The following is an 18,971-nucleotide window of genomic DNA, read 5'->3' as shown; positions in this document are numbered from 1 at the left end:
ACTTTCGCAGTACTTTCTAAGAAGGGTTATAAGGTTCAAATCAAAATGTGAGGAAAACTTACAGGATATAAAATGTCTTAAAAGCAGTATAAGACCCAGGAAAAGGGAAGATGCTTATCTTTCCAAAAGAAATGTAGCTTGATAAGCGTTCAGGCCAAGATGGGAAGCCTGAGCCAGGCTCATTTTGCTGAAGTCATTAAAACTGAATGAAACATGTTTTACCAGAAATACTGTTTCACCAAAATACTCCACATCACTGGAAAGAGCAGAAAGTGATTCAGCCAACCTCTCAGCCACAGGCCACAACTGCTGGAAAAGAAGGAAGAATGAAAGCCTCCAAACTGGCAAGGACACAAAAGCCAAACATCAGGAGCCTGGTGAGCCGCGAGAGGCCGGTCCTGTAGAGGACTCCTGGCAAACACCTTCCAGATGCAGGGGGCTGGGGTGGGGGGACCTGCCTTTCAGCAGATGAGTCATGAACCTGACCTCCAAGGCCAAAGATGGCAAACACACAGAACACAGAAAACAACAGTCTCAATATTTAACAAGAGAGTAAGCAACTTGAAAGTCACTAAAATAGTAAAATGCTCCAAGACACTTGACAGATTCCTGCCGCCACTGGGAGAAAGACAGTGATTGTGACATTCCTTCAAAATGCTTAGGTGATCTACCACACCCCACCTGACCACTGTCTACATTATGAAACACCAGTCACCGTGGGTCCTTTCTTTAGAAAAACAAGAATTTTATTTTACTGCATTTTCATCCTCAAGACATGTCTCACAAAGTCTAAGGATTAAGCCTTAGAAGGAGGAAGATCAGAAGCAACGCAATGACAAAACGAACATCATTTGAAATATCACATGGCTTTAAGACTTACAGATCCGTAAAAATGCTAGCGATAAATCTTATCATTTTTGAAGATGGTTCTTATGTGTGGGCTTGATCTTTAAAGGTTATTTGGTTTTCATTATTAGAAACATTTTTCATTTTATTTTGCCCCTCAGGGTGTTGAGCTGTCAGGGCCTGCCACCTAGTGGTGCTGTGTTCTGATAAGCTATGTTAGGACACAACATAACTGGCCTCTTAGAAAAACAGTCGTCAAATGACAGGGGCAGAAGTCACTAAGATCAGGGTTACAGGGGGCGGAGTCAAGATGGCGGACTAGGAGGATGCAGAATTCATGTCTCCTCACAACTAGGGCACCTACCAGGCACCGGTGGGGAACCACAGACACCTAGGCGGACAGGAAGAACCCCCAGGGGCCGGGTAGGACGTGGGGCATGGGGGGAGTGAAGGGGGAGGAGAAGTGGAAGCAGGACAGGACTGGTGCCCCTGAAGGGTGGCTGGGGGAGGGGAAGGGATCCCTCGCCCCAAGGGGGAAATTGGGGGAACACTGGGAGGGCAGAGGATCAAAAGGGAGTGTGGGGGCTTCCCTGGTGGCGCAGTGGTTGAGAGTCCGCCTGCCGATGCAGGGGACACGGGTTCGTGCCCCAGTCCGGGACGATCCCACATGCTGTGGAGCGGCTGGGCCCGTGAGCCATGGCCGCTGAGCCTGCACGTCCGGAGCCTGTGCTCCGCAAAGGGAGAGGCGACAACAGTGAGAGGCCCGCATAACACACACACACACACACACACACACACAAAAGGGAGTGTGGCCAGGTTCCCCCTGCCCACTTGGGCCCCCAGGAACCTGCTGAGATCCCGGGCCTGATCCTCTGCCCACTGAGGCGGCCTCCAGCCACGCGGGTCCTGAAGGAGTGGGAGGGAGGGAAGGGGGAACAAAAGTAAAGGCCAGACCTCTGGGACCAGCACCCCTGAGGGGCAGCTGGGGGAGGGGAGGAGTTCCTACACCCAGCGGGACCCATCCACGGTTAGGAGTCCAGTGACGAGGGAGACCCTGGGGAAGACGGTTGGGGAGGCCAGCGCTTTCCCTGTCTGCTTAGGCACAAGGGAGCCCAGCAGGCAGGGTCCTAATCCCCTGCCCTCGGGGCCTCCCTCTTGCCTCACAGAGCCCAAGCCCCTCCCCACACCCCCACCCAGGGCCCCACCCCTACACTGGGGGACCCCCTCCAACGCCCTGGGCCTAAACCCCACCCACACAGCCTCCCGCAGGGCACTACCTCCAAACTCAGAACTCCACTCTCCAGAGGCCCTCCTTTCCACGTGCAGCCTCTCCCCTTGCGCAGGTCCTAAGCAGAGTCCCCCAACGCTTGACCATTGCCCCGCCTAGGCCCCGTCCCACGCCCACAGTCACCCACCCACCGGCCTAGGTCCCGCCCCACCCTAAAGCCCACTCCTGCCCAAGTTCCACCCCTGCCCAAACTCCACCCTGCTAGGCAAGACTTTTTTTTTTTCTGTTTTCCTCTTTTAGATTGGGGCTCTCTTTTACCTTGTTGATTCACTGTTGCTGATTCTTTTATATTTTTATTTTTCTTAATAAAGTTTTTATTTTTAGAATTTTATTTTATTTTTTATACTTTGTTATTGTTCTCTCCTTTTGGCTTGTCCCCCCACCACCTTTTTGTTTCTTTTCCCTGCTGTGGTTTTATTTTACCTTGTTGCAGTTGCTTCAATTAAAGTTTTTTTTTTTTTTTTTTGCGGTACGCGGGCCTCTCACTGTTGTGGCCTCTCCCGTTGCGGAGCACAGGCTCCAGACGCGCAGGCTCAGCGGCCATGGCTCACGGGCCCAGCCACTCCGCGGCATGTGGGATCTTTCCGGACCGGGGTACGAACCCGTGTCCCCTGCATCGGCAGGCAGACTCTCAACACTGGGCCACCAGGGAAGCCCCAATTAAAGTTTTATTTTTCCTACTATATTTTTTTATCTAATTTTATTTTGTTTTTTATTCTTTTTTTTTTTATTTTTTGCAGTACGCGGGCCTCTCACTGTTGTGGCCTCTCCCGTTGCGGAGCACAGGCTCCAGACGCGCAAGCTCAGCGGCCATGGCTCAAGGGCCTAGTCGCTCTGCGGCATGTGGGATCTTCCCGGACCGGGGCATGAATCCCTGTCCCCTGCATCGGCAGGCAGACTCTCAACCACTGAGCCACCAGGGAAGCCCTGTTTCTTATTCTTTGATATTGTACTGCTCCTTTTTTTCTTTCTTTCTTTTTTATACAATGCCACAAAGTTTGTGAGATCTTGGTTCCCAGGCTGGAGGTCAGGCCCAGGCTCCTGTGGTGGGGGCTCTGAGTCCAAACCCCTAGACTAAAAGACAACCTCAGACCCCTGGGAATATTAACTGGAGTGAGGCCTCCCAGAGGTGCTCATCTCAGCGCCAAGAGCCAGCTCTATCCAACTGCCTGTAAACTCTAGTGCTGGACGTCTCAGGCCAGACAACCAGTAAGACAGGAAAACAGAACCACCATCAAAAAGAGGGGGGAAAAAAAAAAGAAACGACAGAAAAATATGTTACAGATGAAGTAGCAAGGTAAAAACCTACAATACTAAATAAATGAAGACAAAATAGGCAGCCTGCCTGAAAAAGAATTCAGAGTAATGATAGTAAAGATGATCCAAAATCTCGGAAACAGAATGGAGAAAATACAAGAAACATTTAACAAGGATCTAGAAGAACTAAACAGCAAACAAACAGTGATGAACAACGCATTTACTGAAATTAAAAATACTCTAGAAGGAATCAATAGCAGAATAACTGAGGCAGAAGAACGGATAAGTGACCTGAAAGATAAAATGGTGGAAATAACTGCCAGGGAGCAGAATAAAGAAAAAAGAATGAAAGGAATTGAGGACAGTCTCAGAGACCTCTGGGGCAACATTAAATGCACCAACAATCGAATTATAGGAGTCCCAGAAGAAGAAGAGAAAAAGAAAGGGACTGAGAAAATAATTGAAGAGATTATAGTTGAAAACTTCCCTAACATGGGAAGGGATACAGTCAATCAAGTCCAGGAAGCACAGAGAGTACCATACAGGATAAAACCAAAGAGAAACATGCGAAGACACATATTAATGAAACTATCAAAAGTTAAATACAAATAAAAAAATATTAAAAGCAGCAAGGGAGGGCTTCCCTGGTGGCGCAGTGGTTGAGAGTCCGCCTGCCGAGGCAGGGGACACGGGTTCGTGCCCCGGTCCGGGAAGATCCCACATGCCGCGGAGTGGCTGGGCCCATGAGCCATGGCCGCTGAGCCTGCGCGTCCGGAGCTTGTGCTCCACAGCGGGAGAGGCCACAACAGTGAGAGGCCCACGAACCCACCCCACTCCCCCCCAAAAAAAAAGCAGCAAGGGAAAAGCAACAAATAACATACAAAGGAATCCCCATAAGGTTAACAGCTGATCTTTCAGCAGAAACTCTGCAAGCCAGAAGGGAGTGGCAGGACATATTTAAAGTGATGAAGGAGAAAAACCTACAACCAAGATTACGCTACCCAGCAAGGATCTCATTCAAATTTGATGGAGAAATTAAAACCTTTATAGACAAGAAAAGCTAAGAGAATTCAGCACCACCAAACCAGCTTTACAACAAATGCTAAAGGAACTCTCTAGGCAGGAAACACAAGAGAAGGAAAAGACCTGCAATAACAAACCCAAAACAATTAAGAAAATGGGAATAGGAACATACATATCGATAATTACCTTAAATGTAAATGAATTAAATGCTCCAACCAAAAGACACAGGCATAGACTGGCTGAATGGATACAGAAACAAGACCCCTAAATATGCTATCTACAAGAGACCCACTTCAGACCTAGGGGCACATACAGACTGAAAGTGAGGGGATGGAAAAAGATATTCCATGCAAAAGGAAATCAAAAGAAAGCTGGAGTAGCAATTCTCATATCAGACAAAATAGACTTTAAAATAAAGACTATTACAAGAGACAAAGAAGGACACTCCATAATGATCAAGGGATTAATCCAAGAAGATATAACAATTGTAAATATTTATGCACCCAAAATAGGAGCACCTCAATACATAAGGCAAATGCTAACAGCCATAAAAGGGGAAATCGACAGTAACACAATCATAGTAGGGGACTTTAACACCTCACTTTCACAAACAGACAGATCATCCAAAATGAAAATAAATAAGGAACTACAACCTTTAAATGATACATTAAACAAGATGAATTGAATTGACATTTATAGGACATTCCATCCAAATAAATAGAATACACTTTCTTCTCCAGCACTCATGGAACATTCTCCAGGATAGGCCATATCTTGGGTCACAAATCAAGCCCTGGTAAATTTAAGAAAATTGAAATCGTGTCAAGGATCTTTTCTGACCACTATGCTATGAGACTAGATATCAATTACAGGAAAAAGCTGTAAAAAATACAAACACATGGAGGCTAAACAATATGCTACTAAATAACGAAGAAATCACTGAAGAAATCAAAGAGGAAATCAAAACTTACCTAGAAACAAATGACAATGAAAACAACACAACCCAAAACCTATGGGATGCAGCAAAAGCAGTTGTAAGAGGTAAGTTTATAGCAATACAATCCTATGTCAAGAAACATGCAAAATCTCAAACAACTTAACCTTACACTTAAAGCAATTAGAGAAAGAAGAACAAAAAACCCGAAGTTAGCAGAAGGAAAGAAATCATAAAGATCAGATCATAAGTACGTGAAAAAGAAATGAAGGACAATAGCAAAGATCAATAAAACTAAAAGCTGGTTCTTTGAGAAGACCAACAAAATTGATAAACCATTAGCCAGACTCATCAAGAAAAACAAGGAGAAGACTCAAATCAACAGAATTAGAAATGAAAAAGGAGAAGGAACAAGTGACACTGCAGAAATACAAAGGATCATGAGAGATTACTACAAGCAACTCCATGCCAATAAAATGGACAACCTGCTAGAAAAAATAGGACAAATTCTTAAAAGCATAAGCTTCCGAGACTGAACCAGGAAGAAACAGAAAATATGAACAGACCAATCACAAGCACTGAAATTGAAACTATGATTAAAAATCTTCCAACAAACAAAAGCTCAGGACCAGATGGCTTCACAGGAGAATTCTATTAAACATTTAGAGAAGAGCTAACACCTATCCTTCTCAAACTCTTCCAAAATACAGCAGAGGGAGGAACACTCCCAAACTCATTCTACGAGGCCATCATCACCCTGGAACCAAAACAGGACAAAGATGTCACAAAGAAAGAAACCTACAGGCCAATATCACTGATGAACATCGATGCAAAAATCCTCAACCAGGGCTTCCCTGGTGGCGCAGTGGTTGACAGTCCGCCTGCCAATGCAGGGGACACGGGTTCATGCCCCGGTCCAGGAAGATCCCACATGCCGCAGAGTGGCTAGGCCCATGAGCCATGGCCACTGAGCCTGCGCGTCTGGAGGCTGTGCTCCGCAACGGGAGAGGCCACAACAGTGAGAGGTCCATGTAACGCAAAAAAAAAAAAAAAAAAAAAAAAAAAAAAACCCTCAACAAAGTATTAGCAAACAGAATCCAACAGCACATTAAAAGGACCATACGCCATGATTAAGTGGGGTTTATCCCAGGAATGCAAGGATTCTTGAATATACGCAAATCAATCAATGTGATACACCATATTAATAAACTGAAGGATAAAAACCACATAATCATCTCAATAGATGCAGAAAAATCTGTTGACAAAATTCAACACCCATTTATGATAAAAACTCTCCAGAAAGTAGGCAAAGAGGGAACCTACCTCAACATAATAAAGCCCATATATGACAAACCCACAGCCAACATCATTCTCAATGGTGAAAAACTGAAACCATTTCCTCTAAGATCAGGAACAAGACAAGGTTGTCCACTTTCACCACTATCATTCAACATAGTTTTGGAAGTTTTAGCCACAGCAGAGACAAAAAAGAAATAAAAGGAATCCAAATTGGAAAAGTAGAAGTAAAACTGTCACTGTTCGCAGATGACATGATACTACACATAGAGAATCCTAAAGATACACAGAAATTTCTTGCATTCCTAAACACTAATGATGAAAAATCTGAAAGAGAAATTAAGGAAACACTCCCATTTACTACTGCAACAAAAAGAATAAAATACCTAGGAATAAACCCACCTAAGGAGACAAAAGACCTGTATGCAGAAAACTATAAGACACTGATGAAAAAAATTAAAGATGATACAAACAGCTGGAGAGATATACCATGTTCTTGGATTGGAAAAATCAACATTGTGAAAATGACTCTACTACCCAAAGCAATCTACAGTTTCAATGCAATCCCTATCAAACTACCAATGGCATTTTTCACAGAACTAGAACAAAACATTTCACCATTTGTATGGAAACACAAAAGACCCTGAATAGCCAAAGCAATCTTGAGAACGAAAAACGGAGCTGGAGGAATCAGACTCCCTGACTTCAGACTATACTACAAAGCTACAGTCATCAAGACAGTATGGTACTGGCACAAAAACAGAAATATAGCTCAATGGAACAGGATAGAAAGCCCAGAGATAAACCCATGCACATATGATCACCTCACCTTTGATAAAGGATGCAAGAGTATACAATGGAGGAAAGACAGCCTCTTCAATAAGTGGTGCCGGGAAAACTGGACAGCTACATGTAAAAGAATGAAATTAGAGCACTCCCTAACACCATACACAAAAATAAACTCAAAATGGATTAAAGACCTAAATGTGGCCAGACATTATCAAACTCTTAGAGGAAAACATAGGCAGAACACTCTATGACATAAATCACAGCAAAATCCTTTTTAATCCACCTCCTAGAGAAATGGAAATAAAAACAAACAAATGGGACCTAATAAAACTCAAAAGCTTTTGCACAGCAAAGGAAACCATAAACAAGACGAAAAGATAACCCTCAGAATGGGAGAAAATATTTACAAACAAAGCAACTGACAAAGGATTAATCTCCAAAATACACAAGCAGCTCATGAAGCTCAATATCAAAAAAACAAACAACCCAATCCAAAAATGGGCAGAAGACCTAAATAGACATTTCTCCAAAGAAGATATACAGATTGCCAACAAACACATGAAAAGATGCTCAACATCACTAACCATTAGAGAAATGCAAATCCAAACTACAATGAGGTATCACCTCACACTAGTCAGAATGGCCATCATCAAAAAATCTACAAACAATAAATGCTGGAGAGGGTGTGGAGAAAAGGGAACCCTTTTGCACTGTTGGTGGGAATGTAAATTGATACAGCCACTATGGAGAACAGTATGGAGGCTCCTTAAAAAACTACAAATAGAACTACCATACGACCCAGCAATCCCACTACTGGGCATATACCTTGAGAAAACCATAATTCAAAAAGAGTCATGTACCACAATGTTCACTGCAGCTCTATTTACAGTAGCCAGGACATGGAAGCAACCTAAGTGTCCCTCGAAAGATCAAACAATAAAGAAGATTTGGCACATATATACAATGGAATATCACTCAGCCATAAAAAGAAACAAAATTGAGTTATTGGTAGTGAGGTGGATAGACCTAGAGTCTGTCATACAGAATGAAGTAAGTCAGAAAGAGAAAAACAAATACCGTATGCTAACACATATATATGGAATCTAAAAAAAAAAAAGGTTCGGATGAACCTAGGAGCAGGACAGGAATAAAGGCACAGACATAGAGAATGGACTTGAGGATATGGGGAGGAGGAAGGGTAAGCTGGGATGAATGAGAAAGTAGCACTGACATATATACACTACCAAATGTAAAATAAATAGCTAGTGGGAAGCAGATGCATAGCACAGGGAGATCAGCTCGGTGCTTTGCAACCACCTAGAGGAGTGGGATAAGGAGGGTGTGAGGGAGACACAACAGGGACGCGATATCGGGATATATGTATGCATATAGCTGATTCACTTTGTTATACAGCAGAAACTGACACAACATTGTAAAGCAATTATACTCCAATAAAAATGTTAAAGAAAAAAGAAAAAAGATCCGGTTTACAGACAGAGCCAGCCTTCATCTTCCAATGTGTTATTAACTCACTGCAGCCTCAGAGGTGGAACTGATTTATTTTAGGCATCACGAGGTCTCTAAGCATTTTTCCCAACTTCAGAAATACAATATTATAAGGTTATCAACTAACACAGTGTTGGGGTTTTTTAAGAAAGTTCAAAACATTCAAAATAACCACAACTCTAATTTTGGAATTGTGGGTTAAATAAATATATTGAAACTCAAAAAAATCATATAACCATTATAAATGACAATTACAGAGATCATACAATAACCCAGAAAAACATATAAACAAGTGGAAAGGCAGTACGCAATTATGTGTCTGCCATGACTTAACCTGAGTGAGACTATGCCTGCATGTGGGCAATGAATAAAAGGAAGAAATTTGAATTTAAAGAAAAGGTGGCAGTGTCCCGGTGACTTAACACCTAGGAGAATGCCTAGTCACAGAGCAAACAGTAAATATTTGTTGAAAGAGTAAATGCATGAGTATTTGTTTTTCACATTGTTTTGCCATTTTCTTCCCAATGAAAACGCTGGTGGTCTGAAGGTTTCAAACCGTCTTCAATCTAAACTAGTAACGTTTTAGGATACACCTCCCCCGATTATTTTTCCTGGAACACTCGTGCTGCAGGATGTTGCATGCAAAAGGGTATCTCAGTCAAATAAACAACACCTAATAACATCTCAGAAATTCAGTGTACATTAGCATATCAGAGGACCCAGAGTGCTACAATGATGAAACCCGTTGGTCTTAGCTAACACGGCCATTCCCCCAAACTCATCTGACCACAAAATCCTTTCTTCCACAGAACTCCTATTAATTTTAGCACACAGGGGTGCAGTTAAGAGGGGGCAGAGGGGGACATAAGCCCTGATGCCAGTCTACAGGGGCACCACAAGTTCTAGTATGGTGAAAGCAGCATGGAGAGAGAAGGGGGGCCACTACTAGAAGAGCACGTTTTGGGGAAGCACTGCCTTCAGAGAGCTAAAAAGCCGTATGGATCCAAGACTCCTGACAACTTCTAAATGCTCCTCTACCTTTAGTTAAGCAGCAGCCACGCTCTGAATAACATCTATAGACAGCCCCAGCCCTATTTCCAAATGGTTCTTTCGAGATTCTAACGAGTAATCTGTGTTTACCAAGAACATACCATCTTTTATCATAGTACAGTTTGCCATCTTCTATCCGAGCTTCAAACCTCTGGGCTGGAGACTCTGCAGGTGTGGCGGGCAAGTGTTCGGGAGAGGATGGGGATGCTGGAGGAACCAAAGAGATATTTCAATGACTAAGTGTGGCATGAGCATGCGAGTCCACCAGCTAACATGCTTTCATTGAAATGCTATTAAAACGGGGGAAACAATCATGATAAAGTCCTTACAGTTGTAATAAATGGGAATTCAACAAAATTCTTGTACATCACATCTAACTGAATCCTTAAAGCAACTCTGTGAGGAAGGCAAGGCAAAGAGAAACCTCACCACACAGAAGGGAAACTGAAACCTAAGGCTGGGACAGGCTAAGGGGTTTGCCCAAGGTGACTCAGAGTAGGACTGTGGCAACACTGACCATCAGAAGCTCCAATGGCAAGAACTAGAAAAATCTCTTTAAATTTATAAAAATGGAATCATTTCTAGAAATATTTATTACAAAGCAGGGCAGGTTACTGGGCATGTATGGAGTCAAGCTAACACACTGCTGATAACTGCAGTGGGTTCAAATCATCTAAATTCACACACTCACAAAACCCCCTCCCCACCAGGCCTTCAGAAACTCAGGACATCTCTGTGGACCATGGCAGCTCTCAGAAGGTAATTATCTAGAGCGAGAAGAATCTTGTTTTCTTTCACAAGACTTGGCTGGTAGAGGGATGTGTAAGTAATCGCAGCGCTTAAAACCAAAAAAAAAAAAAAAAAGCCTTGTCAGTTCAGAATTCTATTTTGCAGCCTAGCAACGACCCTTAAGTGCTGCTCTAAACAGAAGCACCCCGAACACTGGGCGGGTCTCCTCTGTAAGCTGGGACTGGGAGCAGCCCGAGAGGCCGTTACCAGAAGCAGCTGCGAAAAGCCACTGGGTAAGCGTGCCTCGTACTGAACTCCACAAAGCAACTCACACTGTAAAACCCTTCTGGTTTCATTTTCAGAAATGCATGTGCACTTAAATCTTATGCCTGATGCCTACAAAGAAGGAAATGTCTCTCTTAAAATAAATCCTAAGGAAAAGACAAAGTAACTTTAACATAGCAGGATTAAAAAAAAATAAATCAGGGGAAGGTACATATGAGGTCCACTCCAGTTTTCATGATGACTGCTCTTAGGCAAATGATGAACATTTTGCTTTTGAAAACTGCAACAACTCCCTGTCAGGTATTCGCATGCTTTTCCAACAATATGATAAAAAGATTGCACGAATGCCAGCAACACCGTGCACTTACCTGGTCTCTTGGGTGACTTCAGCTGTAAGAAGAACAAAAAAATCTTAGAGAAAATCATTTCAGATACAACGTAAGGTGTCAAAGGTATAAAAGTGATTTAACAAGTAGCAATGAGAACAAAATAAAGCAGAAAACCCACATCAAGCCTACGCTTTCAAATGAATCAAAAAAATCGAACTGTACCTTATTTAACGTTCTCAGATCCTCCATGATCTGTTCATCTGTTAACAAATAGTTTAGCTGGGGTGTTCAGAGTTAAAGGAACGTGTCTGAAAAGGATGGCTGCCAAGCAAATAGAAAGAAACAAAATGGTGCCAGCGTTTGAGAATCTACAAAGTGAGAGTGTGTTCCACCATGTTTCTACAGTTTGCCTCTTGGAACTTTTTGATCTTCCTACTAAATGTCATGGAGCCAGGTATCTAAAAGAATTCACATCCCCCCCCATCTTACAAACTTCCATGGTAAGAAGGTGAAATGAGACTCCATAGGTAACTACAACAACAGTGAGAGCCCAGGCCACAGTAAAGAACTTCATCCTCAATCTGTGAAGTGCTTTTGTTCCAAAGATCTGAGACTTCCACACAGGTACAGGATTAATCTTGCCTACCAGCTTCAATTCTCAGTTGATAAGATGAAGGGAACGTGAAGTTATGCCCCTTCCTCGTGGCAGACAAATAACAAAACCATTTTGTACAAATGGCTATTTATTATCTCCTCGAGACGATGGAAACAACACTCCCCCATGTGTCCCCTTCCCATTCCCACTGTTATGATTAAAGGGGCTTCTTGATGTCCGACTGAGATCTTTTGCTTTAATTAAACAACAGTTTGCAATCCACTGTTTGGGGGACATAGCTGACTGAAGTACGAAAGGCAAGTATTACAGTCCTCATTTCACAGATGGGAAAATCTAAGGCACATGAATCTCCCAGTGAGTGTCAAAACCAGCACAGAGTCCCTTTCCAAATAACTGCTGTCTATAAATTCCTCCCACTCAAAGCAGTAACAATTGAGGACTCCAATCATAAAATGGCCATCCCCTACCTCCTGGATAAATACATGTGCTTTCCAGCCAAACATGACAATTTCTGAAGGACCACGGCCATGTGTATTCTATCGAATGGAAAAGCAAAGGATTCAACAGTCTAAAGGAAGAAAAGTGATTAAGGCTTGATGCAACGGATATCAGGAGCAGGTTTTCGTCTCTTGTCTGGGATGGGGACAGGATCATTTGGTCGCCTCCGCAACTTTCTGGTCATGATGGGTTTCACTTCCATAGAATCTGTGGCAAGAATGGAATGGGTGAATCTATCCAACTCCAACCTGAAGTCAGCAAGAATTTGCAGTGTAAGAATATCGGCCCCAGAGCCACCCAATCAGAAGTGTTTTATCGGGGACGTCTGGTCCACACATGGCCCGAGTCAGACACCGTATCAGACTTTCGAGAGGTCTGTGCTCAGGAGACTCAGACCTGCTGACCTAAGAGCACACCCCTCTCTGAGACACAGCCCCGCCCTGCAGCCTCCCACGGCAGCCACGGCTGGCATCTCTCTGGCTCCCTGGAAACTAGAAATTTTCCTCTCCCTCCCTCAAATCAAGAGGCCACAGAGCAGTAGGATCAGAAGGAACCTTTGGGTCTTGGGATCAGAAGGAACCTTTGGGTCTTCTCTAATTCCTGCCGTTCCCACAGAGAGTGGGTAAACCAGAGCCCACCGGCATGAAAGGCCCTTTGAGAGGCCTCTGGCCTCAGGCCCAACATTTTTACATGAGATTTACAAACCTGGGCTCTTTTCATTTTACTTTATAACCTTTTGTGACTGCTTGACTATCTAGACTGATACCCTGAGGGCTCCTGAGAAAGGCCTCCTTTCTTCCTCCTCGACTCACCCCTCACCACACACTTTTCCCCGCCTGCCGCCACAGCGGCCACACAGATCTCTCCTCTCCTGCTCTGCCTCCTTGGAGTTCTTCCTGCTGGCCTGCTCCTTAGACACTGGTGCTCTGCGGGGTCCAGTCAGTTCTCGGCCTGGATCCCGGTGAATTTCCCGTCACCGGTTCCAGCCCCACCCACCCCGCTGCACGGCATCCCACACCCCATGATGTCACACACTCTTCTCCAGGTTCCACATGAACCCATTACTTCCCCATGTCTCAGGCCCCAAGGCCATCTCCCCAACGACCCACCCTTCCCAGCCGGAGCCAACTGTCATCTGTGACTTGTCTTTCTTCACCCACACATCAGACCCACCAGATAATGACACTTCTGCCTGTGAACGGCCTCTCAACTCCATCCCCTCATCACACCCTGTCTCCCTCAAAGGGATCTTCGGAAGACATGAACCGGATCATTTAGCACATCACTCTTTCTATGAAATGTTTCAATGGCTCGCCACTGGCTACAGAATAAAGGCCGTGTCTCCCTTCCGGTCTCCCTCCCTTCTCCTTCCTTCAGAGAGCCCGGGAGCAAGCTTTCAGCTATTCTGTTACCCAAGGGCACCTTACTTTCTATGCCTTCAAGCCTGTGTGTGCTGCCCTCCGCCTACCCTCCTATTTTCTGCCCAGAAACTACTACACAACATCCTCGGAGAGCAGCTCGACACTGCCCCTGCTGTGATGGCTTCCGCGGAGTCACGCCACCTTCCCAGTAAGCAGAGCATCTGTACAAACCCCTACCACCAACCGCCAGCATCTGGGACACTCCCCCAGCAGATGCATGGATTCCACCCCAACGCCCAGCCATCGTTCTGGCGCACGGGAGGGGCTGGCTGCACGGGGTTTCCTGCAGAACAACTAGATGAGGTCAAGTCTGATGATTAGATGCAGTTAATTCATGACTACGCATCCTATGTGCAGAGCAGACAGGACAGCCTTAGGGAATTCAACATAGCCCGTCCACCACCGCAACTCCCGAGACCCGAGAGGCCTTGGTTTGTGCAAACGAAGTCAAAAGGCATTTCTGCAGAAGAGAAATGGTCAATACTGACTTTTCTCCCCAGGAATGGAAGTAAAGTGACCAGAACCAGTGACCTAATGAACATTCATAAAGGTGTATTCAGAAGTGGGGACGGAAGGAGGACAAACACGCACCCACCCCTGGGAAAGGGGGGCCTTCTCCCTAAAAGACATCTCTTACCCTATGCTGAGATGCCACCCTTCTCCAGTTTCTTACTGGCCGGGTGGGTGGGTATCCCTGCGGCCGCTGTGTGACATAAGGCAGGCTGCGTAAATGCTCTTACGTCTCAAGTTTCCTCATCCATAAACTGGAAATATCAATAACACTTCCCTCGCAGGGTGCTGTGAAGATTACATGAGATGATACATGTGAAGCCCTCAACACAGTGCCTGGCATAATAAGAGTTCAATCAATGCTAGTTTTTATTATCATGTTCTTAGCCAGGAAAAAAATCATACAAAGATCTTTTTGAAAAGTCAAGGCACAAACAGCTGGAACAGAAGTGATACACCTGAAGGAAAGTGATGTCAACAGTGAGGCTTGCAACATTCAGAGCTAATTTGGAAGACCAAAGAGCACCAGAGAAAAGGCACCAAGTGTGCCCTACCCTCCGGGGTGGGAGATGCATGATGGAAGCAAGCAAAGGTAGAGCTGAAAGGATTTGGGAAAAAGCCAGTCTGACCATGGCCAAAAAACTCAGAAAAAAATAACTCCATCACTCACAAAGCAGAAAGCATAATCGAATTCTCCGTATGAGATGGTGAAAATCAATCCACATTATTGGTCTAGTCACGGTAATAACCTAATCAGTTTACCCAAAAGACTACTTCAGCACAAGGAAGGTGCTCTGAAGAAGCCGCTAAAATTAATTAGCATGTCCCCATCACCAGCCAGGAGAGTGAGTGAGGAGGGAGCAGTCCTGGCCAGGGGTCCAGGTGGAGGATGTGATTCGAGGGGAAGAGCAACATGTAAGTATCACAGCCCGGAACTACACAGTAAGATTACCTACTTAACTCACTTTGTTCCAATCCCAGCCACGTATGCATGGTCGGCTTCTACGGACGATTTTTTCATAGAAAGATGGGATGTACTGACCACCTGGGTTTGAGTGCGCCTGGAAATCCTATTTCTCACCAGAAGAAACAGGCTGGCAGGCTGGGTTTATTTTTTATTTATTTTTAACATCTTTATTGGAGTATAATTGCTTTACGATGGTGTGGTAGTTTCTGCTTTATAACAAAGTGAATCAGCTATACATACACATATATCCCCATATCTCCTCCCTCTTGTGTCTCCCTCCCACCCTCCCTATCCCACCCCTCTAGGCGGTCACAAAGCACCGAGCTGATCTCCCTATGCTATGCGGCTGCTTCCTACTAGCTATTTTACATTTGGTAGTGTATATATGTCCATGCCACTCTCTCACTTCGTCCCAGCTTTCCCTTCCCCCTCCCCGTGTCCTCAAGTCCATTCTCTACATGTGTCTTTATTCCTGTCCTGCCCCCTAGGTTCTTTAGAACGTTTTTTTTTGTTTAGAATCCATATATATGTCTTAGCATACGGTATTTGTTTTTCTGACTTACTTCATTCTGTATGACAGACTCTAGGTCCATCCACCTCACTACAAATAACTCAATTTCATTTTTTATGGCTAAGTAATATTCCATTGTATATATGTCAGGCTGGGTTTATTAACATCTGTCTCCTGGGAGTTTGGTCAGGAGCCCCAAGGGCTCAATCTAGGTGCACTGACAAAACCCAAACTTCTGGAACTGAAACTCAGACCTTGGAGTGTGGCCACCCTGGAGAAGGCACTCCAGCAGGAAATAGCTTCCTCTCGGACATCACGCACCAAGCACAAAGCATCTCCAACTGGCTTCAACCAGAAAGCCTCCCTAATCCAGAGGCCTATTTGTAGGTCTGCTTCCTGTGAATAAGTGAGGATAAAATGTGCAGAATCTAACTGAACGTCCAACAATTAAACCAGAGGCAGGGGAGCATTCGTGACAGAAAACACCAAGCAAGCGATGAGACCAGGTGCACAACTCCCCTCCACACCACTGTGTATACGTGGCCTTGAATCGTGTAAATCCTACTGGTCTGCTCTCCAGATGGGCCTGCTGGCTAAGAAATGGGAGCGCAGGATGAGGCAGGACTAAGCCACAGCCCTATGGAGACATAGTCCTGATAACGCTAATTACCTTTTAACACACAACTATGGGGTACTGGCTGGCTTTTGGCTCTGCACTTCTCAAGGCAGAGTCATTCACTCCAATAGCCCACCCGCCTACAGGGCACAGATGCAGTAAAAGCTTCACTTTAACTTCACTTTAACATACTTGCACCATGAAAACAAACTCACACTTGTTTAGCTACTGAAAAAAAAAAATTAGTTGCAGGGATTCAAAGGAACATCCTTTTAAGTAAGAATGGGACAGAAAAGCCTCAGCAGAGCCGACACTGCAGCCGATGGGCAATTACCCCCAAACCAGGGGCAGCGAGCCACGGGGCTGGACTGAAGGCCTGGACCAAACCCCAGGACACCCCACTCTAATGGCAACATCACAAATCCAGGCTGCATGGTGACCACAAACAGGGGCCTGAAGTGGGGGGTGGGGGGGGTGGATAAAAATCAGGGTTAGGTCATCGGGGGCCAAACCAGGGTAGGAACGAAGGGACCAATTTCCATTAGGCCACAGCTGCCCGTAACACAGGGGTGCATTTCAAGAGCGAACTGATCAAGGCCCACCGCTCTGCATCCTCAACCCCGTTCAATGGCCTGGATTCCACAACAGCATCATCAAGAAGGAACGTCTTGGGGACAAGCCCATCCCACCCCAAATCCAGGTCCCCTCTTCCATCCTCCCTCCCCTGACATTTGTGTGGGGCCTCTTCTCGCCTTGACCTCCTGCTCACGGGCACCTGTTCCGGTGACTCTGCTCCTGTATAACCACATGTGCCTCTTGATGTTTTACAATCAGTGAAAACCAGCTTGACACATCTTTACCTTCATTTATTTAGGATGCCCCTCTCTCAAAACTACCTCACACTGGGGAAAGCATGGAAACCGTCTCAGTCTTGTAACTATGAGGACATGAGCTCCTCGAGGACAGAGACTTCCCTACAACCTCATTCTGTGAAGCACTTGGACCACATGAGTCCACAGGATTTAGAGTCAGTATAATGCGGTGGTTAAGAGAACACGCTTGGGGCCCAAGTCTGGCTTAAGCACCACCTCACTGGGGCACTGGAGCAAATGGCTCCCTTCCTGCACTCCTGCCCCGCCAAGTCATCACAGGAGTCTCAGGAGCTCAATGAGGTCACAGCTTCCCCAGCCCTTAGTGTGCACTCTGCATGCCAGCCACTCGGGGCACCATCTCTTCTCACCTCTACACCAAACCTCCACAGCGGGATCTATCGTGTCCTTGTCAAATGGCAAAACTCCACCACAGAACCAAGTTCATGTCTGGGCTGGGATTCAACCACATCTGTCAGCCTTCAGCGGCAGCTGTAGTATTTTTATATTATACCTGGCTCGATGTAAACACTCAGAGCTTCTATTTGATGTTATCATTACTCATGCCACCCGCTATGAATCCCGTAACATCTTTTTTTTTTTTAACTATTTATTTACTTATTTATGGCTGCATTGGGTCTTCATTGCTGTGCGCGGGCTTTCTCTAGTTGCAGCGAGCGGGGGCTACCCTTCGTTGCGGTGTGCAGGTTTCGCATTGCGGTGGCTTCTCTTGTTGCAGAGTACAGGCTCCAGGCACGCGGGCTTCAGTAGTTGTGGCTCGTGGGCTTTAGAGCGCAGGCTCAGTAGCGCTCCCACGGAGCACATGGGATTCGTTGCTCCGCGGCATGTGGGCTCTTCCTGCACCAGGGCTCGAACCCGTGTCCCCTGCACTGGCAGGCAGATTCTTAACCACTGCGCCACCAGGGAAGTCCCCTGAATCCAGTATCTTCTAAAGGAACCTCACAGGCTTTACTGAGGTCATGAACAACTTCCACAGGGGCCTGAAGGTTGAAAGATGCCCCTGGTGAGGCAAGAACTTAAAGATAAAGTGGCAGTTAGTCGGGCGGTTGGCAGAAAGGAGAAAAGGTGGCTGGCGTAAGGTAAGAGGACACATGAATTAAAAATGATAGAGTGCCCCAGGTTTTCAAGCTCATGAAGCTCTCGTTGATTCCTGGGGTTACTGAGAACCGTGGCCTCAGCTGCAGAGAAAAGTCACCCTCAGGTAATTCCACCTATAATCTCACTACTCCAAGTGTGGTCTGACCAACAGCATCACCAGCCCCGGAGAGGTGGTTAGAATTGCAGGATCACTGGCTCCACCCCAGACCCCCTGAACCAGAATCTGCATTTTATCAAGACCCCCGGCTGACTCACACACGCATTCAAGGTGGGGGAATCACCGACCTATAATCCATCCCAGTTCCTCTGCCGACAGTACACCTTTCTGCCCGCACAACCCAGCTGTCCCAGGTTCTCCACCGGTGGTTCAGGCGGTGAAGAGAACGTCCCACCAATTCCCACAGACGGCTGGAAAGGCGGAAATCCTGTTTGGACAGAGCAGGTCACTGGGTACGCCTGTTTCCAATGTGTTATCTGGTTTAAGCTTCTCATCGGCCTCATACTCCACTTTG

At 45.5% G+C, this 18,971-nt stretch overlaps 1 protein-coding gene across 5 annotated transcripts in view; it reads right to left on the bottom strand.

The window, feature by feature from the left end:
- Positions 1 to 18,971, bottom strand: part of SUDS3 (SDS3 homolog, SIN3A corepressor complex component) — a 292,235-nt gene that overhangs the window by 260,292 nt on the left and 12,972 nt on the right. For all 5 annotated transcript variants that reach the window (XM_060120936.1, XM_060120937.1, XM_060120939.1 and 2 more), the window contains exons 7-10: positions 12,558 to 12,653; positions 11,555 to 11,616; positions 11,372 to 11,393; positions 10,091 to 10,196 (exon numbers count right to left, since the gene is read on the bottom strand). In XM_060120936.1, the coding sequence (XP_059976919.1) occupies positions 10,091 to 10,196; positions 11,372 to 11,393; positions 11,555 to 11,616; positions 12,558 to 12,653 (286 nt within the window). The remainder of the gene's footprint in view (positions 1 to 10,090; positions 10,197 to 11,371; positions 11,394 to 11,554; positions 11,617 to 12,557; positions 12,654 to 18,971) is intronic.

The sequence above is a fragment of the Lagenorhynchus albirostris genome, chromosome 14, assembly GCF_949774975.1.
Source record: "Lagenorhynchus albirostris chromosome 14, mLagAlb1.1, whole genome shotgun sequence".
Lineage (NCBI taxonomy): Eukaryota > Metazoa > Chordata > Mammalia > Artiodactyla > Delphinidae > Lagenorhynchus > Lagenorhynchus albirostris.
This window is presented reverse-complemented; position numbering and strand designations above follow the sequence as displayed.